At 36.7% G+C, this 13,892-nt stretch overlaps 2 protein-coding genes across 3 annotated transcripts in view; one reads left to right on the top strand and one right to left on the bottom strand.

Annotated features, from left to right (window-relative positions):
- LOC107671118 (endoribonuclease Dicer) overlaps positions 1-4,834 on the bottom strand; it is a 32,880-nt gene extending 28,046 nt beyond the window's left edge. For both annotated transcript variants that reach the window (XM_016463963.1, XM_016463964.1), the window contains exons 1-2: positions 4,702-4,834; positions 1,055-1,105 (exon numbers count right to left, since the gene is read on the bottom strand). The gene's annotated coding sequence lies outside the window, so the exon portion shown is untranslated. The remainder of the gene's footprint in view (positions 1-1,054; positions 1,106-4,701) is intronic.
- Positions 4,835-8,216: 3,382 nt separating this feature from the next.
- The window catches only part of LOC107671100 (kinesin-like protein KIF11), an 11,085-nt gene continuing 5,409 nt past the window's right edge, over positions 8,217-13,892 (top strand). The window contains exons 1-15 of the mRNA XM_016463947.1: positions 8,217-8,365; positions 8,579-8,711; positions 9,291-9,423; positions 9,521-9,618; positions 9,878-9,956; positions 10,337-10,522; positions 10,638-10,762; positions 10,871-10,961; positions 11,070-11,312; positions 11,384-11,479; positions 11,601-11,689; positions 12,155-12,242; positions 12,384-12,572; positions 12,681-12,888; positions 13,490-13,547. Of these exons, the coding sequence (XP_016319433.1) occupies positions 8,632-8,711; positions 9,291-9,423; positions 9,521-9,618; positions 9,878-9,956; positions 10,337-10,522; positions 10,638-10,762; positions 10,871-10,961; positions 11,070-11,312; positions 11,384-11,479; positions 11,601-11,689; positions 12,155-12,242; positions 12,384-12,572; positions 12,681-12,888; positions 13,490-13,547 (1,763 nt within the window). The 5' untranslated portion in view covers positions 8,217-8,365; positions 8,579-8,631. The remainder of the gene's footprint in view (positions 8,366-8,578; positions 8,712-9,290; positions 9,424-9,520; positions 9,619-9,877; positions 9,957-10,336; positions 10,523-10,637; positions 10,763-10,870; positions 10,962-11,069; positions 11,313-11,383; positions 11,480-11,600; positions 11,690-12,154; positions 12,243-12,383; positions 12,573-12,680; positions 12,889-13,489; positions 13,548-13,892) is intronic.

Below are 13,892 nucleotides of genomic sequence, written 5' to 3'. Positions count from 1 at the left end.
GTGGAAATCCATTTATCCTTTGTTGAAACTTCCGCGTCGTCGTGGAGAGCGCAGGTCACGGTTGCTTAGCAACGGCAGACGCCACGAAAGCGCAAGCTCCCGAGCGCTTAGGGAAGAAGGAGAGAGCGGCGCGGCTGGCGTTTTCCATGCGTTTTTAGGTGCGACATGTGTACGGCCCCAAAGTCTGTCTACACTGGACGCGACCGTTGCATATCATTTGAACTTTGTGTCAGTACGTCATAAACAGAACGCGGCATCAGTTTACTGTCAGGGATTTGTCGTGCCGCGCCGCATCCAGTGTGGACAGCATCACTGATAATGAGTTCATTGTATTTTGTCGCGCCACTCGCATCCGGTGTAGACACAGTGAGAGCCACGCCGATGCACGTGAACACTGAATTCTGTTCACTTCTGCGTCTATTTGTGCCTGAAATACTGTGTTCTGCAAGTATCCTTGTAAACGCAGTTGCTTATGGCTTAGGTGAAGGGTAACAATTGAGTAAGAAAATGGATGTGTAACAGTAGCCTATATTGGTTTACAGCAGTTTAACGTTCCTGAGGCTTTCTGTGTTATGAATGTTAATCAAACAACAAAACACAAAGAAAAATCACTTTTGTAGCAATTTCTGTTCCTGAATACTGTTAGACTTACCTGAAAAATATAAAGTACTGCTTATTTCATTTGTATCTTTGTTGTTATATTTATCTATGCTTGCAATCTGTTTATTTCCTATGCTGATTTACTCGCCTACAAAATCACCCCAATCATTATTTTTTTCCAAATAAACTATTCAAGTCATGTGGTGATTTTTTTTTCATATCGCAATATATATCGCAGAAAAATAAAATATCGCAATGTGAGTTTTTTCCAATATTGTGCAGCCCTACAATAAATGTAATACCTCAGTGACAACAAATGTTTTTTCCTAAACATACATACCTTAACATACATACCTACATGTATTATCCATTGCTTTAAATTTAAACATTTAAACATATTGATTTGAAACAATTTGTATTTTATTATTTCAGCAGAGAGAAATGATCACAGTACCTTAATGCTGCAGATGGGGGAGGGGGCCTGAGACAAGATTCTTTCAATACTCTGAAAATGAAGAGAGAGGAAATATAGCTTGTGATAATGGACGTATCTCTGGCAAGGAGAGGACAGCTGAATTTGGATGACAACTGTCTTGTCAACACATTTTTGCCACTCAGGATCGAGCCCACACTCTCCTCCTGACCACCGCTGTTCGACACAGCTGCAACAAATCACCACAAGTCATTTCAGCTCAAGTAACACAAGGCTTCATTTTCAGTGAGTGAACACATTTGCTCTTGGTTAAAAATCTGCTCTCAGACTCCATGTTCGGGTTCATGAATCTCTAATGCAACCACATAGGTTATTTACTTTCAGATTTTGAAAACGCTGACACACATCTGTTTCGGTGAACGAAACATTCAATGTTAAATGCTTGACTGCAAAACAGCTGGCCAGGTCACGGCTGCCCGATTCGACTGTGCACAAGCAGATTTCCAGTGTTGAAAATCAAGGCTCAACCCAAGACAACTTGTTACTGGTACTTTATCTTAATTATAAGATCAATACCATCACAAAAACAGTTACTACAGTAATTATATAATCATAGAGCCATACAAAATAAAATCAACGAGATCTCCTTCAAATAGTGTAGAGCTTCCAGAATCTCTGTCATTTTAAGCTACAACAACTAATTGATCTATTAGATGAAAATCAACAATAAAAAAATGGTTAACAAAAATGTCAATCAATATCGCTACTAGTTAGGTTTTTTTTTTCCCCTGTGCATGAACAGGCTACAAAGTAGGTTGCAGTAGGAAAAATCAGTACACAAGAAAGTACAAAATATATTAAAGTATAAATATTCTAAAGATTTATATTTACATTTTTGCACATAATAAAAACTATTCATGGCAAAGACCAGGGATGTTAAACCCTTTTCAGACCAGGGACCCCATGGCAGACAAAGAGACGGAGAAGGGAATCCATTACTGTATAAACCTGAATGTTGCATTACATATCTGGATTTCACAATTAATGATGGAAATAATCGTCAGAATAGTCTATTATTAAAATACTTGGTAGTTGCAGGCCTAATGCAATTTATTTCTTTTTTTTTTAGATATCTATCAGTAGTGGTCAATAAAATTTTAGCACAGATTTATAGTATTATAATTTACATAAAGCATAATATCCATCAGTGACAAAAAATATGATCATAGTCAATGGTTAATTTTTGTAAAACTAGCAATTGTTTTTTTCAAAAAAAAAAAAAGAAGCCAACTTGGGATCAATGACTATTTTCAATGTTGATTTTCTGCAAAGGAGACTAGTCAATTTATTAGCTCTTATTTTAACTAAGCGTAACTACATCCACTTGAACAAAACGGCATAGACGTCTAGACTTCCTGTTAACCACTAGCCACACTGTAGGCAAAACGGCAGGCCAGACTGGCTGCATACCGCAAACCCAGTCGAGTTTCAGAACAAAGCGCTCAGCATGACCTACATTACCATGTGAATGAGTCTGAAATAGCGGCTGCTATGATTCTGTGAGGACTGACTGTTTACTAGCAACATTCAGTCCAAGGTAAAACAGCTAAAATCTTTTAAAAAAGTGATTACTACAGCAGAAACATATAGACAGAAAAGGAAAAAGTAGGCTATGGAACAAAAACAGAAGCAAAACCAGCTGTTCATAAATATGTTCAATCAGAGATTGCAGAAAAAAACTAAATCAATAAACTGAACTATCAATTTAGGAGAATTATAAGCTTCATTATAACTCCAATCGATTACATTACCAATTAGAATATATATTCATAGACAAACATGAAAAAAACTAGCTTCAAAGTAATTCCACATGCAGGAGTACCAACATAAACGTGGCCCAACACCTGATTTCCAACACCACCTCCAAACTCACACTTGTCACATGAAAGGGCCCCTCGGGCCAACCTATCCAGCAGGTCACCTGATTTGACCCTGAAAATAAAGGGCAGGTCTATGTAACCCCCATCTCATAAATTCTCATCAATAATTAATTCTGCTTACATTACTGTCACTTTATTTTGAAGAATGCAACTAGTTGATTCAGCGGGATATTGCATTTGCAGCACGTGTTTACAAGTGCAAAATATTCTAATGAAATGCTGCAGCAAGCAATTTATGAACTTGGGCATGCAACTTTTAAATGTGTTATTCTTATGTCTGCATATCTAGAGCTGATGGTAAGTCTCAACATCAGAATAAACCTTAACCAGTTATGGAATAAGCACATATCAAATAGCATCAGACTTTATTAAGAGTTTGAATCCTTTGACATAACACAGTACAGCCTATTCTAATGGCTCTATCTACATTTATAAAACAGATGAAAAGCATTTAATATAATAATATTAACAATAATACCTCATTCTGTTGTGTAATACAATTTCTAACTCCTTTTTATATTTAAAATTTCCTATTGAAAAAAATTATTGCAGCTTTTAATAACATAAAATTTTTAAATCAGTATTAATAACTGACTTACAATGGATATATGTGTGTGGATACACATGTTAAAACACGTTAACGTAAGCCCTAATATGAAGGTTTAACCCGCAGATTATATTCATATTCTATTTAAGGATCATGTTTTATATTAAAGCACAATTGCACCATCTGATACTATGACTGTACCATGGCACCGCTACTTTTCTGGGATATACCACTTTAAAAAATAAATAAATAAATAATAATAATAATTGGACATATAATCTGGAGTACCATGTACACTTTTAGTTCTATTATATATTTTAAAGTATCATGGTAATAATGCAAATATATCATCGTAACCATATTCATTCATCATGGTATTTACAAGATACTTGTGGTTTTAGTAAATGTCCAAATAGCATAGTATCGCCATAGTAAGACAAAAAAAGAAAAATACAACTAAGATACAATATTTAAATAAAATAAAATCAATAATCCTTGGTGGCACACAAGCAAAAATCACGTTTCTTACACAAACAGATGCCAGGCAGATTAAAACCAATGTTCTCCAGCAACATACTTACTGCACTGCACATATCATAACAATCACAAATGCATCTTAACACTATTCATCATATGCTAAAAATTATTATTCATGCATATCAGTTAGGCCTCATTGCGACCTTGGCCTTCAAGCCCGCAACACTCCCGAGGCCCCCAAAATCATGCATCTGTCACTTTGCCAATCACAAACGTGACTCTTGCACTATGCTAATATTGGATCACATAAGAAATACATCACCGGATCTGAAACTTTCCTAATAATCAATACGTCTGCCATGTGAATCAGTCTTTCAGGGGCTAACAGACGCGTGTAGCTAAAAAGGCACCGTCATGCAAGAAGAAAACACATTATGCATTTATTTACCTCACTTAAAACGGCTTACAACAAATCCCCTATTGCATGTAAACTGCCAGGGACTGAAGGCACGAACAGTTTTCAACAAATGTACGCCGGACAGTACGGTTTTTAGGGTGATAGTGGTTAGCACGCGAGCTCCTTTTAGGGTGATAGTGGTTAGCACGCGAGCTCCTGTTAGCTTCGGTTGTTTTTATTGATTATTTCAGGATCACGAGAGGAAAAACACAAGCGATCAACGCGCGAGGTGTTTGTAGGTGCTCACCGGTGGTAAAGTGTTTTATTGGTCGTGTTGGGTTGTAGAGTGTCTTGTTAAACGGTGCGGTGCCCCTCTCTCCCCATTCCCTCCTGCTGCTGCTGCTGCTGTTGTCAGGCTGCTGCACGCGTGTGAAGCCTGCGACTACGAGGAATATGAAAACGTGAGCACAGCTAACACAACAAGTCCATAGCGACGATATTTCTTTAAAATAAAAGTCTCCGTTCTTTGACTAAGAGGGCACTTTTGGCCCCGTAAACGTTTTGAAAAAAGAAGGAAGCTCATTTCCCACACTCACACTGTTATATTCTTCTACTGACATTGCCTTGCATTTGAGATACAATCGTAGGAAAAGATCTGTAATTAGTGTCATTTTCGTTGAAGTCAGAACAATTCCACCACAGCGTAATTTGTAGCACATCTCATTTTTTTTTATTGTTTTAATAAAATAAATAATAATTTACAAACAAATTTAAAATAATAATTTTAATTAGTAAACTAATCAAATAATATTTTCATTTTTTTCTTTGTTTTTTTTACACATCACATAACACCCCAAGCATGTTCTTCAATGACACTGTTTGTCTTCATTAAGTACACTAACCTTTGTCACAACCGTAAGACAGTTGTAATTTTTGAAACATTTAGTTTTCACACGATAAACACCGAATAGTTTATGAACATTTACGTTTATGTTTATGATTTACTTTCATGTCTAGGTTTAATACAAGGCAATAAAACAGTCTCTTGTAATGTATCTTTACATTTAATAGCATTTAATAGCAATAATAAATTAAAAACATAGTAAAACGTTTCCAAGAAAGTTTTAAAGTGACCTTTAAAGTGACCTTCTTACCTTCATGCAACAAAAAGAAAAAAGTTTTATTATTATTATTTTATTTTTTATTTTTTATTTTTTTTTTTTTAAATCAACCCCTGGGTCATAAAAGTGCCCAAGCTAGTGCAGAGTTAACAATCAGGAAATAAAAAAATAATTACTAATATAAGAATGAATGACAGAAAAGGAGACAGAGCCAAAAAAAAACTTCTTTGGTGATGATTATGAATACATTTACAAAGGGTATTTCAAAAAAAAATTTTTTTTTTTTTTTTTTTTTTTTTTTTTTTTTTTTTTTTTTTTTTAAATCAACCCCTGGGTCATAAAAGTGCCCAAGCTAGTGCAGAGTTAACAATCAGGAAATAAAAAAATAATTACTAATATAAGAATGAATGACAGAAAAGGAGACAGAGCCAAAAAAAAACTTCTTTGGTGATGATTATGAATACATTTACAAAGGGTATTTCTGAAGAAGGATGTTTTCTTATAATAAGCTTGGTGTGAATAAATAAGTGTTCATGCAATTGATAAATAGGGGATTAAGACAACGGCTAGAAAATTCTAGAAAAGTACATTTATACAAATATTTATTTCCACTGTATGATTCGCTCTGCAGTCCAAATACACATCTGTTTAGTGTTTACTAAGAAAACAAGTGTGTCATGGTTTCTTACCACCATCTACGGGTAATTTTAGGAACTACCGTCGTTTCAAGCAAAAGGCGGTGTCAGAAAGAGGCGTTTGTTTGAATCTCGATCACAGTTCCTGTTTTGTTGTAATGTAATGTAATGTAATGTAATGCAAAGATAATCAGAGCTGCAGAGAAGTAGTGAAAAAAAGTGACGTGACATGTGGCCAAGTATGGTGACCCATACTCGGAATTACTGCTCTGCATTTATCCCATCCAAAGTGCACACACACAGCAGTGAACACACACACACACACACACACACCCAGAGCAGTGGGCAGCCATTTTTGCTGCGGCGCCTGTGCCTTGCTCAATGGCACCTCAGTCATGGTATTGAAGTAGGAAATGAATTAAAAAGAGCATATTATAAAGTGACATAAAAAAGAGAAACACCACACTTAACTCTTCTGTAATGTCGTACAACACCACATTTTAAAGCAATCATGAGACATAATACAAACATTAGTCTAACAAGAAAAATGCATGAATTATGTCAATAAAATAAATATGAATTGTTTATTAATTGAAATGTTTATTGTTTATCGGATTAGTTTTATTTACGTATATTTAAACTTAAAAATGCAGAATAATTACACCAGCTTTATTGAAAAATATAGTTATTAATTAATTTATTTATTAATTATTAATTCAATCTCGCTCTCGCGTCCAGTACTATCAAAGTCCCTTATTCTATAGTCTTTGGTTCTATTCAAAAACAATGTACTTTCCCGAGATGCATCCGCATGGACATATAGCAGCGGTGTGCAAAGGAAAACGAAGATGCCCTAAGTGTGGAGGTGATCATAGAATTGAAAATTGTGAAGAGAAGGTACAAGACAAGTGCTGTAATTGCGGGGGGCAACATAGGGTAACATACAGTGGATGTAATGTAAGGAAGAGAGCTGTGGAAATTGAACAAGTGAAAGTGGTAAACAACATAAGTTATGCAGAGGCAGTGAAGAAGGTCCAAGAGCAAAGGAGGAGTGATGATACTGACAAAGATAAGGACATCTCGAGACAAGAGGTTGATCAAGCAGTGGAAAGCAGCACAAATCTGACAGTGGATAGGCTGATTTTGTTCATTGCTTATGTAATTAATTGTACGGACCAAGTCAGACACAAAACAGAGAAAATTAAAATAATTGTGAAGGGAGCTGAAAAATTTGGGGGTATAAATAACATGTCTTGGGAAAATATCAATAAAAGGCTGGAAGTTGATGGGAAGTCGGGAGATGCAGGTGATAAGACAACTTGAATATTGTACAATGGAATGCAAGAAGCTTGTTAGCAAATGGTCAAGAGTTTAAAGGTTTTATAAAAGGGTTTAAAAAGAAACCAGAAATCATATGCATTCAGGAAACCTGGCTTAAACCAGTTTTAGATTTTAGTATTAAAGGTTATGATAGTATACGCAGGGATAGAGAGGAAGATATTGGGGGAGGGTGTATAATATTTGTAAAACAAGGAATACAATATAAGGTTTTAGGGAAAGGAAAGGAGTTGGAATTTATAATAATAGAAGTATTGGAAAAAAAAGGAAATGTTAAAATTATCAATTTTTATAATCCAATTCATGGAATGAATGCTATAGTTTTATTTTTCAGTTCCTTAAAATAACTCATTTGTGGGAGAGAATTTAAAAAAATACAAATAAAAAATAAAAATAAGAGGAAAAAGAACAAAAAAAAAATTGGGAAGGAAGTCCATTTTTGATCCACACTCCATTCCAGTTGGTGGCGGAAATACACCATTTTGTTGTTTGTCAACCGCCAATAAAATTTCAAGAAGAAGAAGAAGAAGGAGATGCATCCGCTCCATCTGGTGGCGGAAATACACCATTTTGTTGTTTGTCAACCGCCAATAAAATTTCAAGAAGAAGAAGAAGAAGAAGAAGAAGAAGAAGGAGATGCATCCGCTCCATCGCGCCTCCTTTAGACCAATCAGAAGGATGGTGAAAAACCCCTCTTCTCTGATTGGCTTAAAGCTGCAGATGCGCAATTTTCAAAATTGGTTAACTGCAGCTCTAGTGGATTCGTAGTCTGAGCGAACAGCACATAGAGTGTATCCAAATAACCTGCGTTATTGGTTGGATTTTAAACGACTTTGGCATCTTATTTGATCTGCTTTTAAGGGGGATCAGATGAACGGTACGTGCATTTGCTAATTTTGTCCTTATTAGCTTGTTTTTGTCATTTATTTTGGTTAGGTGCCATTTAGGCTCGGCAATGTCATACTAATGTATCTGCTGGTGTTTGCAGTATATTTGTGTATGTTTATATTTTTTAAATGGCTCAATATTTATATAAAGGATTTTCCAGGGTAACGTATATTTGCCTTTTAAAATCGAATTTTGTTTTAAGGTTACATTTAAAGGGCATTTTCAGACGCGGAGCACAGAAGAAGCTCCTTCAACATGGCTTCATCACAGTTAACTTTACCAGCAGCCAAAAAAGATGAGAAAGGCAGAAATATACAAGTGGTTGTACGATGCAGGTAAATGTACAGGTTTTGTATGTGTATTTATATTTTTTGTAAGTAGTATAAGCGAGCCTCAATCACAGATTTTGTATGTTGTATAACTTGTATTGTATACAACGTAAGTTCAATAACCAACATGTGCATGTTAGTTTTTACACTACTAGTTCAAAACTCTCTTTATTATATTCTGCCTTGCAAACATACATTTCTACATTGTTTTTTTTTTCTCTTTTTTTTCTGAGGAACATTTATTATTCATAAATGTGACATCTTGCCCCCCTGCCCACATCACATGATTTAAATGTCCAATTTATGAAATTTATTAATCACTGCGTTTTCTGGCCAGAGCAATGGTTTGATCATTTGTATGATTTTTCGTAATTGCTGACGTTTTAGCCGAAAAGCCTAGTATAAGATATTTATTTTTATTTATCTATTTTCTTGTGTTATGTGGCTTTTCTACATTTGTTTGTTTGTTTTTCTTTTCTAAATAAAATTTGTGTGTATTTATGAGATGGAAATTAATGTTTATCCTTTCTTAGAAACTTAGAAAGTAATGTTTAACCTTTCTCACATCTGATGTGCGATTCACAGACCCTTCAACACAGTGGAGCGTAAATCTGCTTCTCATACTGTTGTTGAATGTGATCAGAACCGAAAAGAGGTGATGGTCCGTACTGGGGGTGCCACAGACAAAGCAGCAAGAAAAACATACACTTTTGACATGGTGAGTGTTTAGCTTGTTTTCCACCCACATCCTGAGTATTAATGTCATCTAAATCTTTTCTGGTGTAGTAATGTTCATTAAATTTCGATTGGTTTAGGTTTTTGGTCCTTCTGCCAAACAAATTGACGTTTATAGGAGTGTGGTTTGCCCCATATTAGATGAAGTTATCATGGGCTATAACTGTACTGTTTTTGCGTGAGTATCTTTATTTAAATGTCAAATCATTCGACTTTACAGATAACTTTTTGTGTTATGTTTAAATTTATGTGTTTAACCCGAGGAAACGTTTTTAATCAGTTTTGGACCTACAAATTTTATTTGGTTTCTATACTACATTTTATTAATTAAAGTTTGATTTCCACCATGAAAATAGCTAAAAAAGCTTGTTGGTATTAACAAAAAACTTAACAAATCTTCTGTATTTTTATTGTGGATTATTTCTTTTTGGTTTAAGATATGGACAAACTGGAACAGGGAAATCTTTCACAATGGAGGGCGAAAGATCACCCAATGAGGAGTTTACTTGGGAAGAGGTAATATTCAAGTCAGAGTTTGGAAGTTCTGCAGCAGTCTAAGTGGGCCATGTGTCAAACCAATGGCTGTTTAAAGGGGCCATATCGTATGTTCATTTAGTGTTCTCTTTTCTAACAGCCTCTAATGTTTCTTGCACCAGTAACAATTTTAATTCCTCATTCTGACTCGCAGAATAAACTGCTTGTTTTTACAAATTTACCTGTAGGACTTCAATAAAGATGACATCTTTTATGCTCTTTGCATATGAAGAAATAAGTGCTTGCTTTATGAGGTTTTGCTATTGGGACTCAATATAAATACCAATATTTTCATAATACGATTTGCTCAGGGATTGATCAGGGTTTTTCCCTCATTCCTCCTTTCACGGTTTCTCTTACAGGACCCTCTGGCTGGAATCATTCCCAGAACTCTTCATCAGATCTTCGAGAAACTGTCCAATAACGGCACAGAGTTCTCCGTGAAGGTTTCTCTGCTGGAAATTTATAATGAGGAACTCTTTGATCTTCTCAGCCCTGCTCCAGATGTCACGGAGAGGCTACAACTGTTTGATGATCCCAGAAATAAAGTATGCTTTTTTTGGTTTCTGTAATGCATTATACCTATAATATCCATGTATTTTTCCTTTTGAAATGACCATTTATTTGTGTTCGCTAAAACAAGACATTCTGTATATCTGTCAGAGGGGTGTGACCATTAAAGGTTTGGAGGAGATCACTGTACACAATAAGGATGAGGTGTATCAGATCCTGGAGAGAGGAGCGGCCAAGAGAAAGACGGCCTCCACGCTCATGAACGCTTACTCCAGGTAGTAATTGCATCCTTGCATCCCAATTTAAGAGGAAAGAAGGCAGTGGATGTCATTGGTGTTTTGTTCATGGCTTATAATGTCTCTCTTCACCTTTTGCTCCACCAGTCGATCTCACTCGGTGTTCTCTGTGACTATTCACATGAAAGAGATCACACTGGATGGAGAGGAGCTGGTTAAGATTGGAAAACTGAACTTGGTGAGTTTAATTTCTTCAGATCTGGAGGTTCAATCTACAACTCTGGCTCAAAAATTAATCTGTGTTAAAGTGTTTTTAAACCAGCAACTCATGTGTTACTCTGTTTAGGTGGATCTTGCGGGTAGTGAGAACATCGGGCGATCTGGAGCTGTGGACAAGCGTGCACGTGAAGCTGGCAACATAAACCAGTCTCTGCTGACTCTGGGTCGTGTAATTAAGGCTCTGGTGGAGAGAGGGCCTCACGTGCCCTACAGAGAGTCCAAACTCACCCGTATTCTGCAAGACTCATTGGGAGGACACACCAAAACCTCCATTATTGCCACTGTGTCTCCTGCCTCCATAAATCTAGAGGTATGACTTATGCTGTATCTTTCTTATTTTGTCCTTGTTATTAGGAGTATTGATTTATAATTTAATTGTAGGAAACTCTGAGCACTCTGGACTATGCTAACAGGGCCAAGAATATCATGAATAAGCCAGAGGTCAACCAAAAACTCACCAAGAGAACTCTGATCAAGGCAAGTTTCTTTACTGTTTGTACATAATACATTTTCATATGACTTCCTGGACAATAGGAAGTTTCTTTTTCATGTATCATTGACCAACAACCTATTCATGTTTCTAAAATAAATGTTGTAGGAATACACAGAGGAGATTGAGCGGCTGAAAAGAGATTTGGCTGCCACCCGTGACAAACATGGAGTGTACCTATCTCTTGATAACTATGAGTAAGTTCTGCATGTATCTTTTTTTTTTTTTTTTTTTTTTAACTCTCGCCAAAGCTGTATTTTTAATCAAAAATTGTTAAATATTATTAGTATTTAAAATGATTTTTCTATTTTAATAATTTTAAAACGTAGTTCATTCCTGTGATTGTAAAGCTGAATTTTCAGCAGCCATTACTCCAGTCTTCAATGTCACATGAATTGTACTTTTTTTTTATTTTTTTTTTATAACAATGCACAGGTCTTTGCTGTAACTTTTGATCAATTTAATGTCTTTGCTTAATGGTCTTGATTCTTTAAAAAAAAAAAAGTGCTGTTGACAAAGGATACCTCAAATTGTGCAGTCAACATTTTCTTTAGAAATGTTTTTCTTCCTTGAATTAAGACTTAGTTTTTGTTTGGCCAGGGGTGATATTTCAGAAGGAGCAGGGTCCTTTTTTTGTTTAACCACTATTTTCCCATTTACAGGAATATGAACAGTAAACTGATGTCTCAGGAAGAGCAGATTACTGAGTACACGGAGCGGATCGCTGCAATGGAGGAGGAGCTCAAAAAGGTGAGCAGCATCTTTTAAATCCATTCTACTTCTGCTTTTCTATGTGTACAAGTCCTGCCAACTTCCACTTTTGAGTGTGTGTCTGTGATGTCATGACAATGAGTGATGTATCTAATAAATATTGTGCTTTTGTTTTGGCAGATTATGGACTTGTTTACAGACAGTAAGCAGAAATTGGACCATTGCACTGAAGACCTGCAGGACAAAAACCAGAGGCTGGAGGAGACTCACGAGGACCTAATTGAGACCAGGCATCGCCTCACTCAGGAGGAGTTCATCACTTCACAGCTCCAGAGCAATGAGTGTCAACTCTTCAGCACTGCTGACCAGGTCTGTGAATCAGATGTGTAGTTTGGTGATGCAATGATAGGATAGTATGCATAAATGTTCTCTCTCTCTCTCTCTCTCTCTCTCTCTCTCTCTCTCACATATATCCAGCTGTTGAGCACTGCTGAGACCAGCACACAGGATGTTAGTGGTCTCCACGCTAAGCTGCAGAGGAAGAGGGAAGTGGAGTTTCATAACGGGGAGGTCCAGCAGAGCTTTGCCCAGCGCATGGAGAACTGCTACAACAGCATGCAGACCTTGCTGCAGGAGCAGAGCCACAAACATGCCACAATGATTGATTATTACCGCTCTTCTGTGGGTAAGATGTCACATGACTCCACTCTCAAAGTCTAAGGGTGCTTTCACACTAGCACTTTTTGTGCGCACCCGGGTGCGATTGACGTCAGAGTTCGGTACGTTTGGATGATGTGAACAAAAAGGGGTGGTCTGGGGTACGGTTCAAGTGAACTCCGGTATGGTTCGCTGCTGATGTGAACGCAATAGTATTAAATAGCGGAAGTGAACCGCTATTAATGACGTATTATTTGATAAAAATGTGTGTTTCACTCACTTTCCTAACGAGCGTGACTGACGCGCTACAAGCAGAGAGCTGTATATCTCATTTCTGTTCTTTAGAGCATTTGCAGTACATTCGTAAGACCGACATAAGTGCCATTATGTAGCTTTGGAAACAAAACCAACGGTTCAAAAACAAATAGCTGCTGGCTTGATGACGCAAACGAACCGCGGTTCGGACCCAAATAATATAATGTGAACACAGTACAGCAGGGGGAGGGGGGAGCAATCGAACCAAGTGTGAAAGCACCCTAATATGCTATTTTGGGGGGTTTAAAATCACTTCCAGCAAGTATCTTCAGGAAAACAATCACGTTAATGTCTGTTTAAATGTCTCTGTGTAGGTGAGCTGCTGAATACGAATGGCACAGTGTTTAAGGAGACGTTAGGTGCTGTCTGTGAGTCTTAGGTCTTAAAGGGATAGTTCACCCAAAAATGAAAATTTGATGTTTATCTGCTTACCCCCAGGGCATCCAATGTAGGTGACTTTGTTTCTTCAGTAGAACAACACTAACGAAGATTTTTAACACAAACCGTTGCAGTCTGTCAGTCTTATAATGGAGGTGAATGGGAATCACGGCTTTTAGAGTAAAAAAAAAAACATACACAAATTAAACCCTGCGGCTCGTGACGATACATTGATGTGTAAAGACCCAAAACGATCAGTCTGTGCAGGAAACTAAACAGTATTTATATCGTTTTTTACCTCTGATTCACGCAATGTCCGAACTGTCCTGAGCGGTGGCG

Source organism: Sinocyclocheilus anshuiensis, unplaced genomic scaffold (genome assembly GCF_001515605.1).
Source record: "Sinocyclocheilus anshuiensis isolate Anshui unplaced genomic scaffold, SAMN03320099.WGS_v1.1 scaffold861, whole genome shotgun sequence".
NCBI lineage: Eukaryota > Metazoa > Chordata > Actinopteri > Cypriniformes > Cyprinidae > Sinocyclocheilus > Sinocyclocheilus anshuiensis.
This window is presented reverse-complemented; position numbering and strand designations above follow the sequence as displayed.